Below are 14,651 nucleotides of genomic sequence, written 5' to 3' on the forward strand. Positions count from 1 at the left end.
ACCACTTCCACTGGCAGCACATTTCAGTCGCCTACCACTCTGTGTAAAATAAAACTTGCTTCATAAATCTCCTTTAAACTTTTCTCCCTGTCACCTTAAAGCTATGCTCGTTAGTGTTTGACATTTCCACCCTGGGAGAAATAGTCTACCTATACCTATCATAATTTTAGTAGGTCAACCACCCTCCTCCCCTCCCCTCCCCTCCTCCAGCCTCCGATGCACCAGAGAAAACAATCCAAGTTTATCCAACCTCTCCCTATAGCTGTGATGAATTGTGATGAAGGGGTCTCCGACCTGAAACGTTTAACTGTTGCTCTTTCCATTGATGCTGCCTGACCTAGTGAGGTCTTTCCAGCATTTTCTGTTTGTTATTTTAGATTTCCAGCGTCGGCAGTTTCTGTTTTATTTTCAGCTTCCATTCGATTTTAGCCTGTATTTTAATCCTGACTCTTCCTCAGCCATTTCACGCCTCGCTGACTTACTAACCAACGAGCTCAGATGCTATCGTACCGACAGTATTTTCTCTTAGTTTGAACGTTCGGCACTCGTGGTTTTAACTCTTTTCTGGTATCGTCTCTCACGCATCTCATTTGCAAATTGAAGAAGAAATCATCTGGACGGAGTAAATAGGCTTCTAAGTCCCCTACACTTCCAGGTTTATACTGAAGGACAAAACTGCGGATATCTGAGTTTATCCAGATTAATGTTTAACTTCTGCTAACTTCGAGCGACTGCACCGCGAAACTTGCTGCTCTGCCAGCTGATTGGTTCGTCGCGTTCACTTGCCATATAGGGAGGGTGTGCGAGCCCTGCTACTCCAACCCAGGAGGGCGAATGATTGACTGGTCAACCGGCCATCCACTAATCGGATTACCATCGACCCGCCCTGACGGTTGCGCCTCGCAGCCAATCCCAGGGTTGGTGGGGGGCGGGGCCGAGGTTTCCGAGCGGGGTTTGGTGGCTTTACGCAACGGTGCTGTTTTCTTGCGCCCTGGGTTGCTGTGTATGGGTAGGGGCTGAGAGGCTTTGAGTCCTTGCATTTATTTCTGCTATTTTTCTTTTTGCGTCTATTTCATTCGGGATTGTCGTTAAGGGAAGCCATGGTTATCAAGGTCTTCATTGCAACCCAGTCCGGTTCCACCGCGGTAAGTGAGGTTATTTATGTTTGCTCCTTCCTTCCTTCATTCACGGTGGAGCAGCGTTTCTTTTTTTATCTAGCACAGCTGATAACACATACCAGATCCGCAGCAGCAATCAGTCAAACACACTCACCCCTACGGATAGTGGTCACAGAATTTTCCAGAATTGTAACTTGCATTAATGCACTTCAAGTTTCAACAATTCCACCTTTATAATTTTTTTTCACATATTCGACGGGTAGAACATAGTTTAATACCTGTAACACTTGCGAGGGCTTCATTTAGAGTACAATAGAATGCAAGTTTTGGGCTCCATCCGCGGCGGTTGTGACTCAATTAACCAGCTGAGCTGCACAAAACGAGTGCCTCGAGTTCATCCGTAGGTCCATGTCAGTTGACTACACTTGTGCAATGCAATCCAGCTTTAAGAAAGCGAGAGGCACATTTGGAATTCACTGAGCTGATGTGCAGTTTATCTGTATAAACAGAGTTCTGATTTCTTTTCTCTCTAGACTGAGACCTTTCTATTCATTTTTGAGGAGGTGTAGATCACACGCTAGGCCAACAATTATTGCCCATGCGTATTGTTCTTGAGAAGTTGCTAGCAGATTGCTGCAGTTTATTTGGTGAAGATGCTATTCATTCAGTGCTGTGGGGTGGGGGTTCATGGATTTAAACCCGATGGTGAAGTAATGTAAGCTTACATCTGCATACAGCTTCTCCAGCAGACTCTTGAACATTTGCAAGAAAATTTGCTGTATCAACCAATGTTATACTGGAGTAAGGACTTATGCAGAGCCATTAATGTGGTAAAACATCACATGGCCATCACATCAAAATGTGACACCAAATCACAAAAGGAGATATAGGGACAAGTAAACCAAAGCATGACAAATAATGGTATTTTCGAGTATCCATTAATAGCAGTGTGGGGACGTCTAGACGAAATTTCAGAGCTTCCACACTAGACAGCTGACATGATTCCTTTTAGCAGCAGTAGGGAATGCACAGGAGGTGAATTTGAGGAGTGTATGGGTCTGAGAGATGTGGAGGTTAGAGGTGAAGAAGTGAGAACATGAAAATGATGGTGTGAATTTTAACTCTGAAGGACTGTTTCACAGGAGGTGTATGAGAACTTGAGTTAATGGATGGTGAGAATTGGGTTAAAGGAAGCAGAGGTTCAAAAAAAAGGAAGGCTTGTTTTTTTTTAAAACACATTTTTATTTTTGCAAGAGCAAAGCTTTTGCAGCCAATTAAGTATTTTAAGTGCTGTCCCTATTGTAAGAATTCAGAGTCTGAAGACAGTGCTAGTGTGAGTTGGTTTGGAAGCAATTGGCAGACTTGAATCAAGATCTCAAAGCTATGGTGGGAATCCAAACTACAGTTCCCACAAACTAAACTGAATTTTAGATAAGGAGGGGAGATTATTGACTTGAAGGTTATTACTTGTGTTGAGAAATTGATTGTTGCAACTGTGAGACTTTGCATCATTTAACTTTCACCTGAATATATCTTGGAGGGAGTAGCGAAATGGAAGTATTTAAATTTTTTTGCAACCCAGCTGCCAAACACATTTAAGTCTAAATCTGACAACATAGAGGTTGATTAAGAAGATCAGGTTGCTGGTTATTGAATGGTTTATTTTCCTCTTCATCTAATGCTGTGCTCTTTTGCTAATTGCAGCATTGATAGTGAGCATGTCTCCATCCAGAATATACCTCCACCCACTCTGGAGCCAAGCCTGCTGCAAGTTCATGATTTAACCCTTAAAATTGACCTATTAAAACTGCCAAAATATCTTGGATGGGTATTCTAGAATTGACTTATGAATTAATGCTGATGTCTAATTACTGCAGATTGAGATTTATTTACATACATGTTCTCTACCTTTTAACTTGGTTTTCATCTCAACACTCCTTGGGTAAATATAATTTGAATAACTTAACTGTTTGCAGTGGTTTGTAAGATAATTCACCACCACTTACTTGAGGATGGCCATCAATGGGTAATAAATGCTGCTTTGCTCAGTTTTTGCTTTCTTTAAAAAAAAGTAAAAATATTTCTTCTGAAATGGGTTATAGAAAAAGCATAACAACTTTAAAGTTAATTTGCTGCTTGGTAGAGTATAGAAATTTTTATGATACTTTGAATCATCAAATAAAAGCCATTGCTTTAATTTTCAGTTGTGCTAAAGGTTCTAATATAGATAGTTCTCCGTTTTCCTCCAGTGATTGGTTAAAAGCAGCTGATGTTATCATATAGACCAGAATGTTCCATACTTGATTCATTACTAACTGAGCTGATCGTAGGGGGTAGAATTAGTTCCAAAATTGACCTTGGCATCCAGGGCCAAGGACTGAGAAAAGAATCGGCAAGATTTCATATATTTGATTCTTGTGTAGTGACCTATGCTGGAAAGTGCTCACATGTATGTGGAGTGAAAGTGGCATCACGTTTAGCTGTGTAAGGCAAGCTTATTGATAACTTGGTAAATTAAATTGGCTTATACCAAGGTACAGTGAAAAATTTTGTTTTGCATGCTATCCATACAGATCATTTCATTACAACAGTGCATTGAGGTAATACAAGGGAAAACAACAACAATGCAAAATACAGTGTTACATTTACAAAGGGTGTAGTGGAGTTAGACAGTAAGGTGCAAGGTCATAATGAGGTAGACTAAGAGGTCAAGAGTCTATCTTATTGTACTAGCGGACCATTCAATAGTCTTATAACAGTGGGGTGGAAACTGTCCTTGAGCCTGGTGGTATGTGCTTTCAGGCTTTTGTATCTTCTGGGGGGGGGGGGTGTGGGGTGGAGGGAAGAAGAGAAAATGTCTCGGGTGGGTGGGGTCTTTGATTATGTTGGCTGCCTTACCAAGGCAGCGAGAAGTATAGACAGAGTCTATGGAGGGGAAGCTGGTTTCTGTGATGTGCTGAGCTGTGTCCACAACTCTGCAGTTTTTTTGTCGTCTTGGGCAGAACAGTTGCCGTACCAAGCCATGATGCATTCGGATGGGATGCTTTCTATGGTGCATCAATAAAAATTGGTGAGGATCAAAGGGGGTGGTGCGCATGCTCCTGTCTACATCAATGACTAGCTCTTTTGTTTTGCTGACATTGAGGGAAAAGTTGTCATGACACCATGCTGCTAGGTTCTCTCTCCTTCCTATACTCCAACTCATCGTTATTTGAGATTCAGCCCACTACGGTGGTGTCATCCACAAACTTGTAGATGGAGTCAGAGCAGAATCTTGGCTGCTGTTGGTGCTGCTGCTGGGCTGGTTAAACAAGCTGTAATTGAATCGGGGCCAGTGGATTAAATGAGAGCATAAAGCAGTGAGCCTTAGTCAGTACATCAAAGGATGTACCTTTGTATTAATCACTTAGTCAAGGAGTCATACAACATAGAAGTGGGCCCTTGAGGCCACCACGTCCATGCTGACTGCAAGGTACCCATCTTTACTAACCCCATTTTGCAGCACTTCTATGTCTTGGCAATTCAAGTGCTTGTCCAGATTCTTAAATGTTGAGAATATCTGCCTCCACTACTTTCTCGGGCAGTGAGTTCCAGATTCCAACCACCTTCTGGGGGGGAGGGGGGGGAGTCCTCATCAGATTTCCCTCTCTCCGCACCCCCCCCCCACCCCCCCGCAACCCCTTGCTCTAATTCTATGCCTCTAGTTTTCTAAACCACTACTAAGAAGAAAGTTTTCCAACTATTTATCCAATCTATGCCCCTCTTAATTTTGTACACCTCCACAATTTCCCCCCCTTGGCCTCTGCCACTCCAAGAAAAACAAACTCAGCCTATACAGTCTCTCCTCATAACTGAAAAGCTCTATCCCAGGCAACATCCTGGTGAATCTCCTCTGTACCCTCTCAAGTGCGATCATATCCTTCCTGTAGTGTGGGGACCAACATTTTAAATGCTACTCCAGCTGTGGCCTAATCAATATCTTTGTACAGTTTCATAAAGTCCCTACTGTATTCTATGCCCTGGCTAATGAAGTGTCCTGAATGCCTTCTTCACCACATTATTGACGTGTGCTAGTGCCTTCAGTGTTCTTTGGACTTGCACACCAAGATCTCTCTCTTCCTCTATACTCCCTAGGGCCCTACCATTCATCTATATGTCGTATCCTTGTTAGTTTTCCCAAATGCATCACCGTACACTTGTCAGGATAATTCCAGCTGCCATTCCTCTGCCTATTTTATCAATTGATCAATATCATTCTGTAATAGAAGACTATCCTCACTCTCCGCAACACCACCAGTACTTGTGCCATTGCTATTACTAATCATACGTCCTACAGTCATATCCAAATTGTTAAAATATGTACCAACAGTAAGGGTCTCTGCATTGATTCCTGTGGTACACCACTGGTCACAGGCTTCCAATTGCAAAAGCAACCCTCCGCCCTCCATCTCCTGTTACTTGGAGTGGAAGTGTCAGGGCTGGTTGTGATTGGAAATCTATGTTTGAAATAAGGGATTTGTAAACCATATCAAGAACAGTAGAAATGAGAATCTGCAAATTTAACATGGGTTGCAGAGTTTTAAATTAGTTGAACATCTTGTAAAGAATAATGAGGCCAGTTAATGCACTAATTAAATCAATTTTTAAATGATAAAGGCACAAATTGGGTTTTGTGTGGCAGTGAACGAGAGGAAGGATTCTAAATGGTCAAAAGTACTGTGGTAGAAAAATGCTTCAAGCAGCAAATATGGTAGCCAAAATGGCAGCCTTACTGAAATGACAGTGAAGGAAGAAAGCTGAATGCTATTAGTATGAAAGTTGACCTTGTGTTTACAGATGTTGTTACCAAGCAGTTATGCACTGGCATAAAGCAGGGGATGGAAAACCGAGCCCTAAATCGGCACAGGTGATTGCGTGAATCAAAACCATTTGAGATGAACTATTTTCGCAAGGAAATAAGAGCAAACTAAGTATGGTTTCGTGTAGGTGGAAAGAAAATTAGTGGTCCAAACACCAAAGGATTTTAGGACCATTCATGGTTATTCAAAATTTGATCCAGCATGGTAGGCTCATCTAGGCAGTTTCTGTGAAACACTGGGGGATCATGGTCTAATTGGACCTGTCGCTCCCAATATCTTGGACATATTGATGCACTATTTCCTTTCTTGAAATGGATAGAGGGTTAAGGATGAATTGCCATTTTAGGGCTACATCTCTTTCTTGCCCAATTCACTGGATAGTTTGTATAATGATATTCTATATATTATTATTTTACCCATTGTATTTTGGATGAGCTGCAAGCCAAGATTTTCCCATTACAGGATTTTAATATCTACTTGTAATGAAAAATGGTGAGTGATCAGAGCAGGTTGGAAGTGTTCTGTCTAATCTGTTGTAATTTTGCAGAAATGTATGTGCTTGATGTCTGAAAAAGATAACAATGCAAATTTTAGTGTGTGTTAGTTAAGAGTAATGCACCAGCAATCCATTTTCATTGAGTTGACCATTATGTTCCAATCCCATTTTGCTAATGGAGCATTTTATACCTCAGCAACATTGCACATTACGTTCCCACCAACTTCTCTCTCCCTTCATTGATTTTAAAGATTGAATTCTTTACATCCTTGTGGGCCTTCCTATCTCCATTATCTTCAAACTAATCAATCCAAAATACTATGACCAGAATTTAAATTTAGCACTCTGTTTGAGGTTGTTCACATTAAGCTCCATACATTTCCACCTGCAACCTTCTGATTTGAGTTACTTCTCTTGCTCTGCAAATCCTGTCATGATCTTGGCCACTTTTTATTCAAGTGATTAATGCCTTGATGTAGTCTCTCAGAGTATTTGAGCCTGAGTCAGTTGTATAATGTTAGAAGGTTATTAGTTTCCAAATAAAGAAAATGCAGTGCTGTTCATAATATTTATTCCCAGAGGTTGGTTTAAGATGTGACTGAAGAATCAGCAATTTGGTCAAGTTAAGTACCCACGCAAACTGCTAGTTATTGATTTTCTCCAAGTCAGATAATAGGATGGTTAATATAGATAATTGTAACTTATCTGTCCAAAGAAGTCTTGGCAAGCATTGCTATTTATTGATAAATCTTTAAAATAGTTTCAGTGAAGATCTTGTTTAAATATCAGTCTGCATTTTCATAACTGATTGTGGAGAATCAAATGTGGATTTATAAAAATGTCATCAGTGAGGATGAACCTGAAGCTGACTCTGCCAGAAAATGTAGCCAAAATTTTCCTTTACACTGCAGAAATATTGAGCATCAAGTGAATGGTCATTTCTCAGATCTCTGTTCCATTCCCTCGCCTTAGCAATTGTGCTCCTGCTTTGGAGTTGAAAGGTTCTGTAATCAAGCCTCAGAACTTGAGCATCCAATGTAGGCTTTCACCCGAGAACACTGTTGGTGAGGTCCATTGTCTGTGGTTTTAAAAACTAGTACATGATGATTTCTGCCACCTTATGATTCTTGAGGCTGTGATAACAATGGAGGTCTAAGCAATGCCATCAGAAAAAAATGAACCTTGCACACAATAACATTTAAAAGGCATTTGGACAGGTGCATGGATAGGAAAGGTTTAGAAGAATATGGGTAAATGGGACTAGCTTAGATGGAAATCTTGAATGGCATGGACCAGTTGGGCCAAAGGGCCTGTATGACAACACTTATTTAATTGAACAATATTGATGCTATTTTACCAAAATAATGGTTTAGAACTTCATATTATTGACCATACAATACACATTTTGAGATGCTTCTCAGATTGAGGTACTATACAAATGTTACTCAAGTGAAATATGTTCTTAAAGTATGTCAAATACATTAGCATTTTAATGTTAAAACCATGCTTCCTTGAAATGTTTTTTTTCTACTATTTAAAATTCCTGTGCTGCCTTAGTGGAGATTATTTATATTACAGTGCTAGAACCAATAACATTCATATTCATAAATGTATAGCAACACACATAGTGGAAATTGAAAAGCACAGCCAATGGGAAAGCTGAGGTACTAAAATTGAGAAGTAAAACCTGCAGATGATACAAATATGAAATAAGAATAGAAAATACCGGAAACACTCGACAAGTGAGGCAAAACTCTGGACAGAGTAGATCCATCCATCTTCAGAATTGGTTCTTGTGACAGATAATTGACCTGAAATGTTAATTCTGTTTCTTTCTCCGTAGATATGGCCTCACCTGTGTATTTCTAGTATTTCTGTTTTTTTTTGAGGTACTAAAGTTTCATCCAGTGATGGGCATGTGTGAGGTGTTATGTGCAAAGTTGTGTGGTCACAGCTTTGTACAGCAAGAGCAAAGACTAATCGTCTTGAACAATCTCTCAATTTAATAGCCTGATTAGACTAGCTAAGCTGGTGATGTGAAAGCAGCTGTGTTATATTCACCAATTTGTTTAGCTGGGGTCAGGGAAGGAAGGATTTTGGCAGTTGTTGAAGCACTAGGTTAACTTGTCTGGAACTTTTCCACTTTTATAATTAAGTTTAATAGCTTTGACTTTGTTCTGATGAATAACAGAAGAATATAATTTGGCATTGGTTTCCCAAACCATTATAAAGAGTACTGAAATATTGCTGAGTTTATATTACTGATATTGATTCACTTTTTCAGTCTCAATAACTACTAAGCGGTCTCTCCAGATGTCCTCGTTTGTTCCATGATAAATGGTGTCTTCAGTATTCAGAACTTGTATAATAAGATTAACAATGTTAGTTATAGAACATGGAACATAAAGCAGTACAGCATAGGAACAGGCTCTTTAGCCAACTATGTCTGCGCTGAGCATGATCTAAACTAATCCCATCTACCTGTATGTGATCCATATCCCTCTATTCCCTGCCTGTTCATGTCTGTCTAGATGCCTGTTAAACAATGCCAGGGGAGCAGATATGATAGCATTGCATTCTGGGCACACACCACATTTTTAAAAAAAACAATTTGCCTTGCAAATCTCCTTTAAACTTCCCCCTCCTTGTATTTGATAGTTCCACCCTGTGGGGATGGGGAAAAAAAACCTCTGACCATTGACCCTATCTATACTATATCTATAAGTACATACTTCTGTACTTTGCCCCTTGGCCTCTGATGTTCAAGAGAAAACAATCCAATTTATCCAACAACTCCTTATAGCTAATGCATTCTAATCCAGGCAACATTCTGGTGAGCCTCTACTGCACCCTCTCCAAAGCTTCCTCCACCTTCCTATATTGTGGTGACCAGAATTGCACAATACACCAAATGTGGCCAAATCAGAGTTTTATACAGCAACATGACTTCCCAACTTTTATACTTGTGTTCAAATGATTTATGAAAACAGGAGGCACAGACAAGTGGAGTACAATAGTTCAGGGAAAGTATTGGGGGAAAATCACTTCAGTTTTGCTGGTATATTGCACGAAGCAAGCATTTTTCAGTGATGGCAATTTTTGTGTTACCTCTCCAATTTGCTATTGCATTCACAATATTTTGGCAACAAGTTTCTTAATTGTGCTAGTAAATTTTATCTTGGATTCTTGAACTATTCCAATCAAGTTCAAGGTGCACAACTATTACTTTAATTCAACTTTCCCTTGAGGTCTTTGCAGCCCTTTGGTCTGAGTATTGATCTCTGCAACTTCAGACTCTGTCACTAGATTAATAGAATTGGGGTTTTTTTTCCCTCAGTTAAAAACTAAAGAAAAAAAATGACGATTTTGTGTAGAATATTTATCACAATATTCCCATTTATGGATGATAACATACACTTTTGACTTCATCCTAAAAAATAATTTTGTATATTATACTTACTAACTTTCAATTCCCTTGGTTTACCAGAAGATTGGTTATAGCTTGAATTATAACACTTCATGAAGTAGCTGAGGTGGGTGGCATGTGCCTTCTAAGGAGGAGCATTAAGGATATACAGATTGTGTTGGACGAGAAGGTGGGCGGAGGACCTTTTTGCTCTGATTGGCATGCTTTTATGCTGTAATTATGTACTGAAGTAATTTGGTTTATTATTGTCGTGTGTATCGAGGTACAGTGGAAAAACTTGTCTTGCATCCTATTCATACAGATCAATTCATTACAACAGTGCATTGAGGTAGTACAAGGTAAAACAATAACAGAATGCAGAATAAAATGTTACAGTTACAGAGAAAGTGCAGGTAGACAATAAGGTGCAAGGTCATAATGAGTTTGCTTGTGAGGTCAAGAGTCCATGTTATTGTACTAGGGAACAGTCTAATAATCTTATCAGTGGGATAGAAGTCCTTGAGCCTGGTGGTACATGCTATCAGGCCTTTTTATCTCCTCCCCGATGGGAGGGGAGCGAAGAAGTGAGAAGTGCTTGGGCCTTGCTAATGGAGCTCTACATACCTTGATTGAATATATTGAACATTAAGGCAACTAGATATGTGATGCTGCCCTGCATTTCTGCTGCAGGGTGTGAAGCTAAGTACTGCTTCACTTGTGGTGGTTGTTGTGCTGGTGGGAACATGTGGTTCATGCTCTTTGGACCTTGATTGTGTCTCATTTTTAGTCCCAAAAAACTCCAGTGTCTTTTTCTCATAATCTAATGTCTTGAATTTCTTGCACTGAATACAGTGTTGCCAATGTGTCCTAGAGTTCAATGCCATTCCCTTCCACTAATCCACTGCGCTCGTTGCTGGTCTTCGTAGATATGAGGTTTATGGTCTAGAACAGAACATAAACTCCCTATCCATGCTACTGGGCCAAATATCAGGGTTGCAGATCCACTTGTTCAGAGGTTTGGGCTATCAGTTGCTCGAACATTCTGCTGCTTAGGTTATAAGTAATTGACCTGCAATGTTTTTGTTTGAATGTGGATTCATCTATCTTGCTATCTATTGGACCAATTCATTCTCGTAGTAGTAGAGGCAGATTCAATTGTAGCATTCAAAATGGCACTGGATAAGTACATGAATTTGTAGGGGAGAAAGTGGGGGAATGGGAATAGCTGGATTGTTCTTGTGTAGAGACGGTATGGAGTTGCTGAGCCAAATGGCTTTTTTTTCTTAGCTGTACCAATTCTGTGATAATGGAGTTTGGATTCTAAATGTGCAACTATGCAAATGGTAGCTGTTTACTGTAAATCAATGACAGATGTTGGGAGATGGGAGCTGGAGTAAGTCATTCAGCCCTTCAGGCCTACTTTACCGTTCAGTATAATATGTGCTGATCATTCATTTCAGTGTCCTGTTACCCCCTTCTCCCTATATCCCTTGGCATTAAGAAATGTATCTACATCCTCCTTGAATTTGTTTAATACCTTGGCCTCCACTGCCTCCTGTGGTAGAGAATTCCACAGGTTCACCACTTTTTTTGGGGGGGGGGGAGTGGGTGGTGGAGGAATTTCTTCTTATCTCAGTTCTGTATAGCATGCCCATATTCTGAGACTCATGACTCCTGGTTCTGAACTCTCTGGTCATTGGGAAAATCTTTTCCTGTATCTAGTCTGTCGAGTCCAGTTAAAACTCAATAGTTTTCTGAGATTCCCCCTGTTCTTCATTATTTCAATTAAAATAATTCATTTAAACCTAATTGCACACTTAACTCAAGATGGGGCATTTCCAAGGCCCTGCACAGCTGCAGCAGGACATCCTTGCTCCTGTAATTAAATCCTCTTGCAATGAAACCCAGTGACATACTATTTGCCTTCACAATAGTTGATTGCTCCTGATTGCCTGCCATCAGCGACTGGTGTACAGGGATATCCAGGTCTCGTTTTACCTTTTACCAGTCTATTACCATTCACATAATAATTGGTCTTTCTGTCTTTAGAACCAATGTGGATAACTCTGCAGTTATCCACATTATAATAAATATGACTGTGAGTGTGTTATAATAAATCAGTGCAGGAGTAGGCCACCTTGTCCATCAGGCCTGCCCTTCCCTTCAACGTGATCACCACGGATCTGGCCAAGGTGTCAACTCCCGTTCTGTGCCATTTTCTCCATGACCCTCCACTTTTAAATAGCTCCAATGACGTAGCCTCCACAACCCTCCGGAGTAGAGCATTCCAGAGATTTGCTACCCTAAGTGGGAAGAAGATTTCAATTTGACAGATATTGCTAGCCTGTGTTAAATTTTGTAGTATTTTAATAATGAAATTTGCAACCGATGCTGTAGATGAAGATTATGGTGATTTGCAATACAGGAAGTCATAGTGGGGGGTGGGGTTGTAATTTTTAAATGCAAATCTGACTGAAAAATTTAAATATTATTTTGCATTCTTTATCCAGGCTTGTGCACAAATAAAACTTAAGCAGTGAGAACAAAAGAAAAAGTCTATGGTAGAGTGGATGAATAACACAAGTGGTAGTGATGGTGTCAGTGGAAAATGGGTGGTAAAGGTACATTTGGAGGAGGTGTAAGTAGGGGAATGATATTTGAAATATCACCAATTATCTGCTCCTGTATGGCACCATTTTTATTTGTGTTGCTGCAAGAGATCCAACACTTTGTCTTCCCTTTCCCATCTTCAAGGGACCTAAACACACTTTCCAGATGAAGCAATGGTTTACTTGTACTTCCAATTTAACATTTGATGCTCACAATGTGGTGGTCTCTGCATTGGGGAAACCAAGCTCAGCCTAAGTGACCATTTTGCAGAATTCCTCCATTTGGTCTGCAAGGGTGACCTGGAGGTTCTTGTTGGCTTTCTTTAATTCTCTACCCTGTTCTCATTTGGTCTCTCCTTTGGCTTCCTGCACTGTTCATGTGAAGGTCAATTTAAATTCAAAAACAGTGCCTCCTCTTCCTCTAAAACTTGTTACACCAGTACTGGGGAAAAATTTGTTAAAGGCCATCAACATCAAATGTGAACTCTTCTCTATCCATGGGTGTTTCCAGGCCTGCTGAGTATTTCCAGCAATGTCTGTTTTTATTCAAATAAAATATTAACTAGTTCCTTGTATGGTTGAGCTCTGAATTCTGATCTTAGTACCTCCCCTTCCAGATCTTGTGGCTTCTGATCAATGATATCCTCTTTCATCTTTATAATGTGCTGCACTATATGAAGGGGAAAGTTTCAAGTCTGTTTGGTCCTTTTAATAAGTTTTACTTAATGATTCTCTTCAGTATGATTCTGTAATCCAATTAATTTGAATGTTAACCAGCAGTGGAAATATTGCATTTTTAATAACTTATTCAAAAATGTCTTTTCTGTTTAAGCTTTTTAATGGTATGAGAGCAGTTGGTTCCTATTATGAACTTCCTGGTCTTTGAATAGTGTCATTTAAGCGGAAATGGTGAGATGATTTGCAGTAGTTTTGAGAAATGTGTGCTAGAGCTGACACTAGTGGAATGGGCTTAGTTTGGTGCAAGAGTTGTATTACTGGTAATGATGGGGTTCCTGCATTGAGTGAAAAATTGATCATTATTCCTTTTCTTAATTTTAATGAAACTAATTTATTAAAACTTGATTTTTTGCAAATAAAACAATTCCATAAAACAAAACTTTGCAACTAAGATCAACACAGATTGTAGTACAAATGTTTACCTAGGATGTGGCTGTTGACATTGCCAAGAAAGTGCAAATGGAGATAACAATGTAAACTACTTTGACAGTTCTTTGCTGTTGATGTAATATTGTATATGTGCTGCATTTAGGTACTTCATTTGAAGTACAGGCTGGCGGATTGGAATGCTCACTCTCCTCGTAGAAGTAGATCATGTTTCACTAAGTGCAGCAACGGTGGAGTATCAGCAGTGCTCCTTGTCAGATTCTTCTGCTGCATTCCTCTTGCATCTTGACAGGCAGATAAGTTATTTTGGATTTGCTTGTCAGGGATATGGTTGGTATGAATTGGAAGGAAATTAAAATAGACCTATTTTTAAATTGATTTCATGTCTGTAGACTATAAATGAGCTGACATTTCCTCAAACTAAAACAATTTGGAAAATATTTGACTATTTTAAGGATGGAACACTTTACTGTTAGTGACCAAGGGTGACTTGATTTCTAAAGTGTGCTTTTTTTTTTCTCCCCACATGATCTGATCAAATCTAGGAAATCCACATTGTTTAATCTTTAGTCCTCTAAGCTAAAGTGCCAGTTGTTTTCTTATTCCTACCCAGTTCATCGCAGACTCGGAAAATGATTTTTGTTTGTCTGTTCTTGGAGTCCCTCTTAGTTTTTGAATGGACCTGTGTGAAGGGACTATTATACCCTTGGATTCTGTTGACCATTTTGAGGAATTTGGGAAGATGGGGATATGATTTTCTTTTTCCCTGAGGAATAATAAACCTCAAGTTCCCACAATAATTTTTATGTTTAAGAATGAAGCTGTAGATTTGTTAATTATGATATTGGAATTATACTGGAAAACATAGTTACCCAGCATTACAAAAGTTCTAAGTCAATAGATTCAAGCTTGGGTTTTGGTCCTGTTTGATGTCACTAGTTATAGTACATCTGTATGTATTGGTTAAATAATATGATAAAAGGTAACTTTAATGCTTTGTATCAAACATTGCTGCTGAGACTTATTGCCTTCAATAAA

At 39.5% G+C, this 14,651-nt stretch overlaps 1 protein-coding gene across 3 annotated transcripts in view; it reads left to right on the forward strand.

Moving 5' to 3' along the window:
• The first annotated feature begins 926 nt into the window (after nt 1-926).
• LOC127569579 (adapter SH3BGRL-like) overlaps nt 927-14,651 on the forward strand; it is a 36,391-nt gene continuing 22,666 nt past the window's right edge. For 2 of the 3 annotated variants that reach the window (XM_052014344.1, XM_052014345.1), the window contains exon 1: nt 927-1,145. In XM_052014344.1, coding sequence (XP_051870304.1) covers nt 1,101-1,145 — 45 coding nt within the window. In that variant the 5' untranslated portion in view covers nt 927-1,100. The remainder of the gene's footprint in view (nt 1,146-14,651) is intronic. The other variant, XM_052014346.1, reaches the window with a different exon arrangement.

The sequence above is a fragment of the Pristis pectinata genome, chromosome 4, assembly GCF_009764475.1.
Source record: "Pristis pectinata isolate sPriPec2 chromosome 4, sPriPec2.1.pri, whole genome shotgun sequence".
NCBI lineage: Eukaryota > Metazoa > Chordata > Chondrichthyes > Rhinopristiformes > Pristidae > Pristis > Pristis pectinata.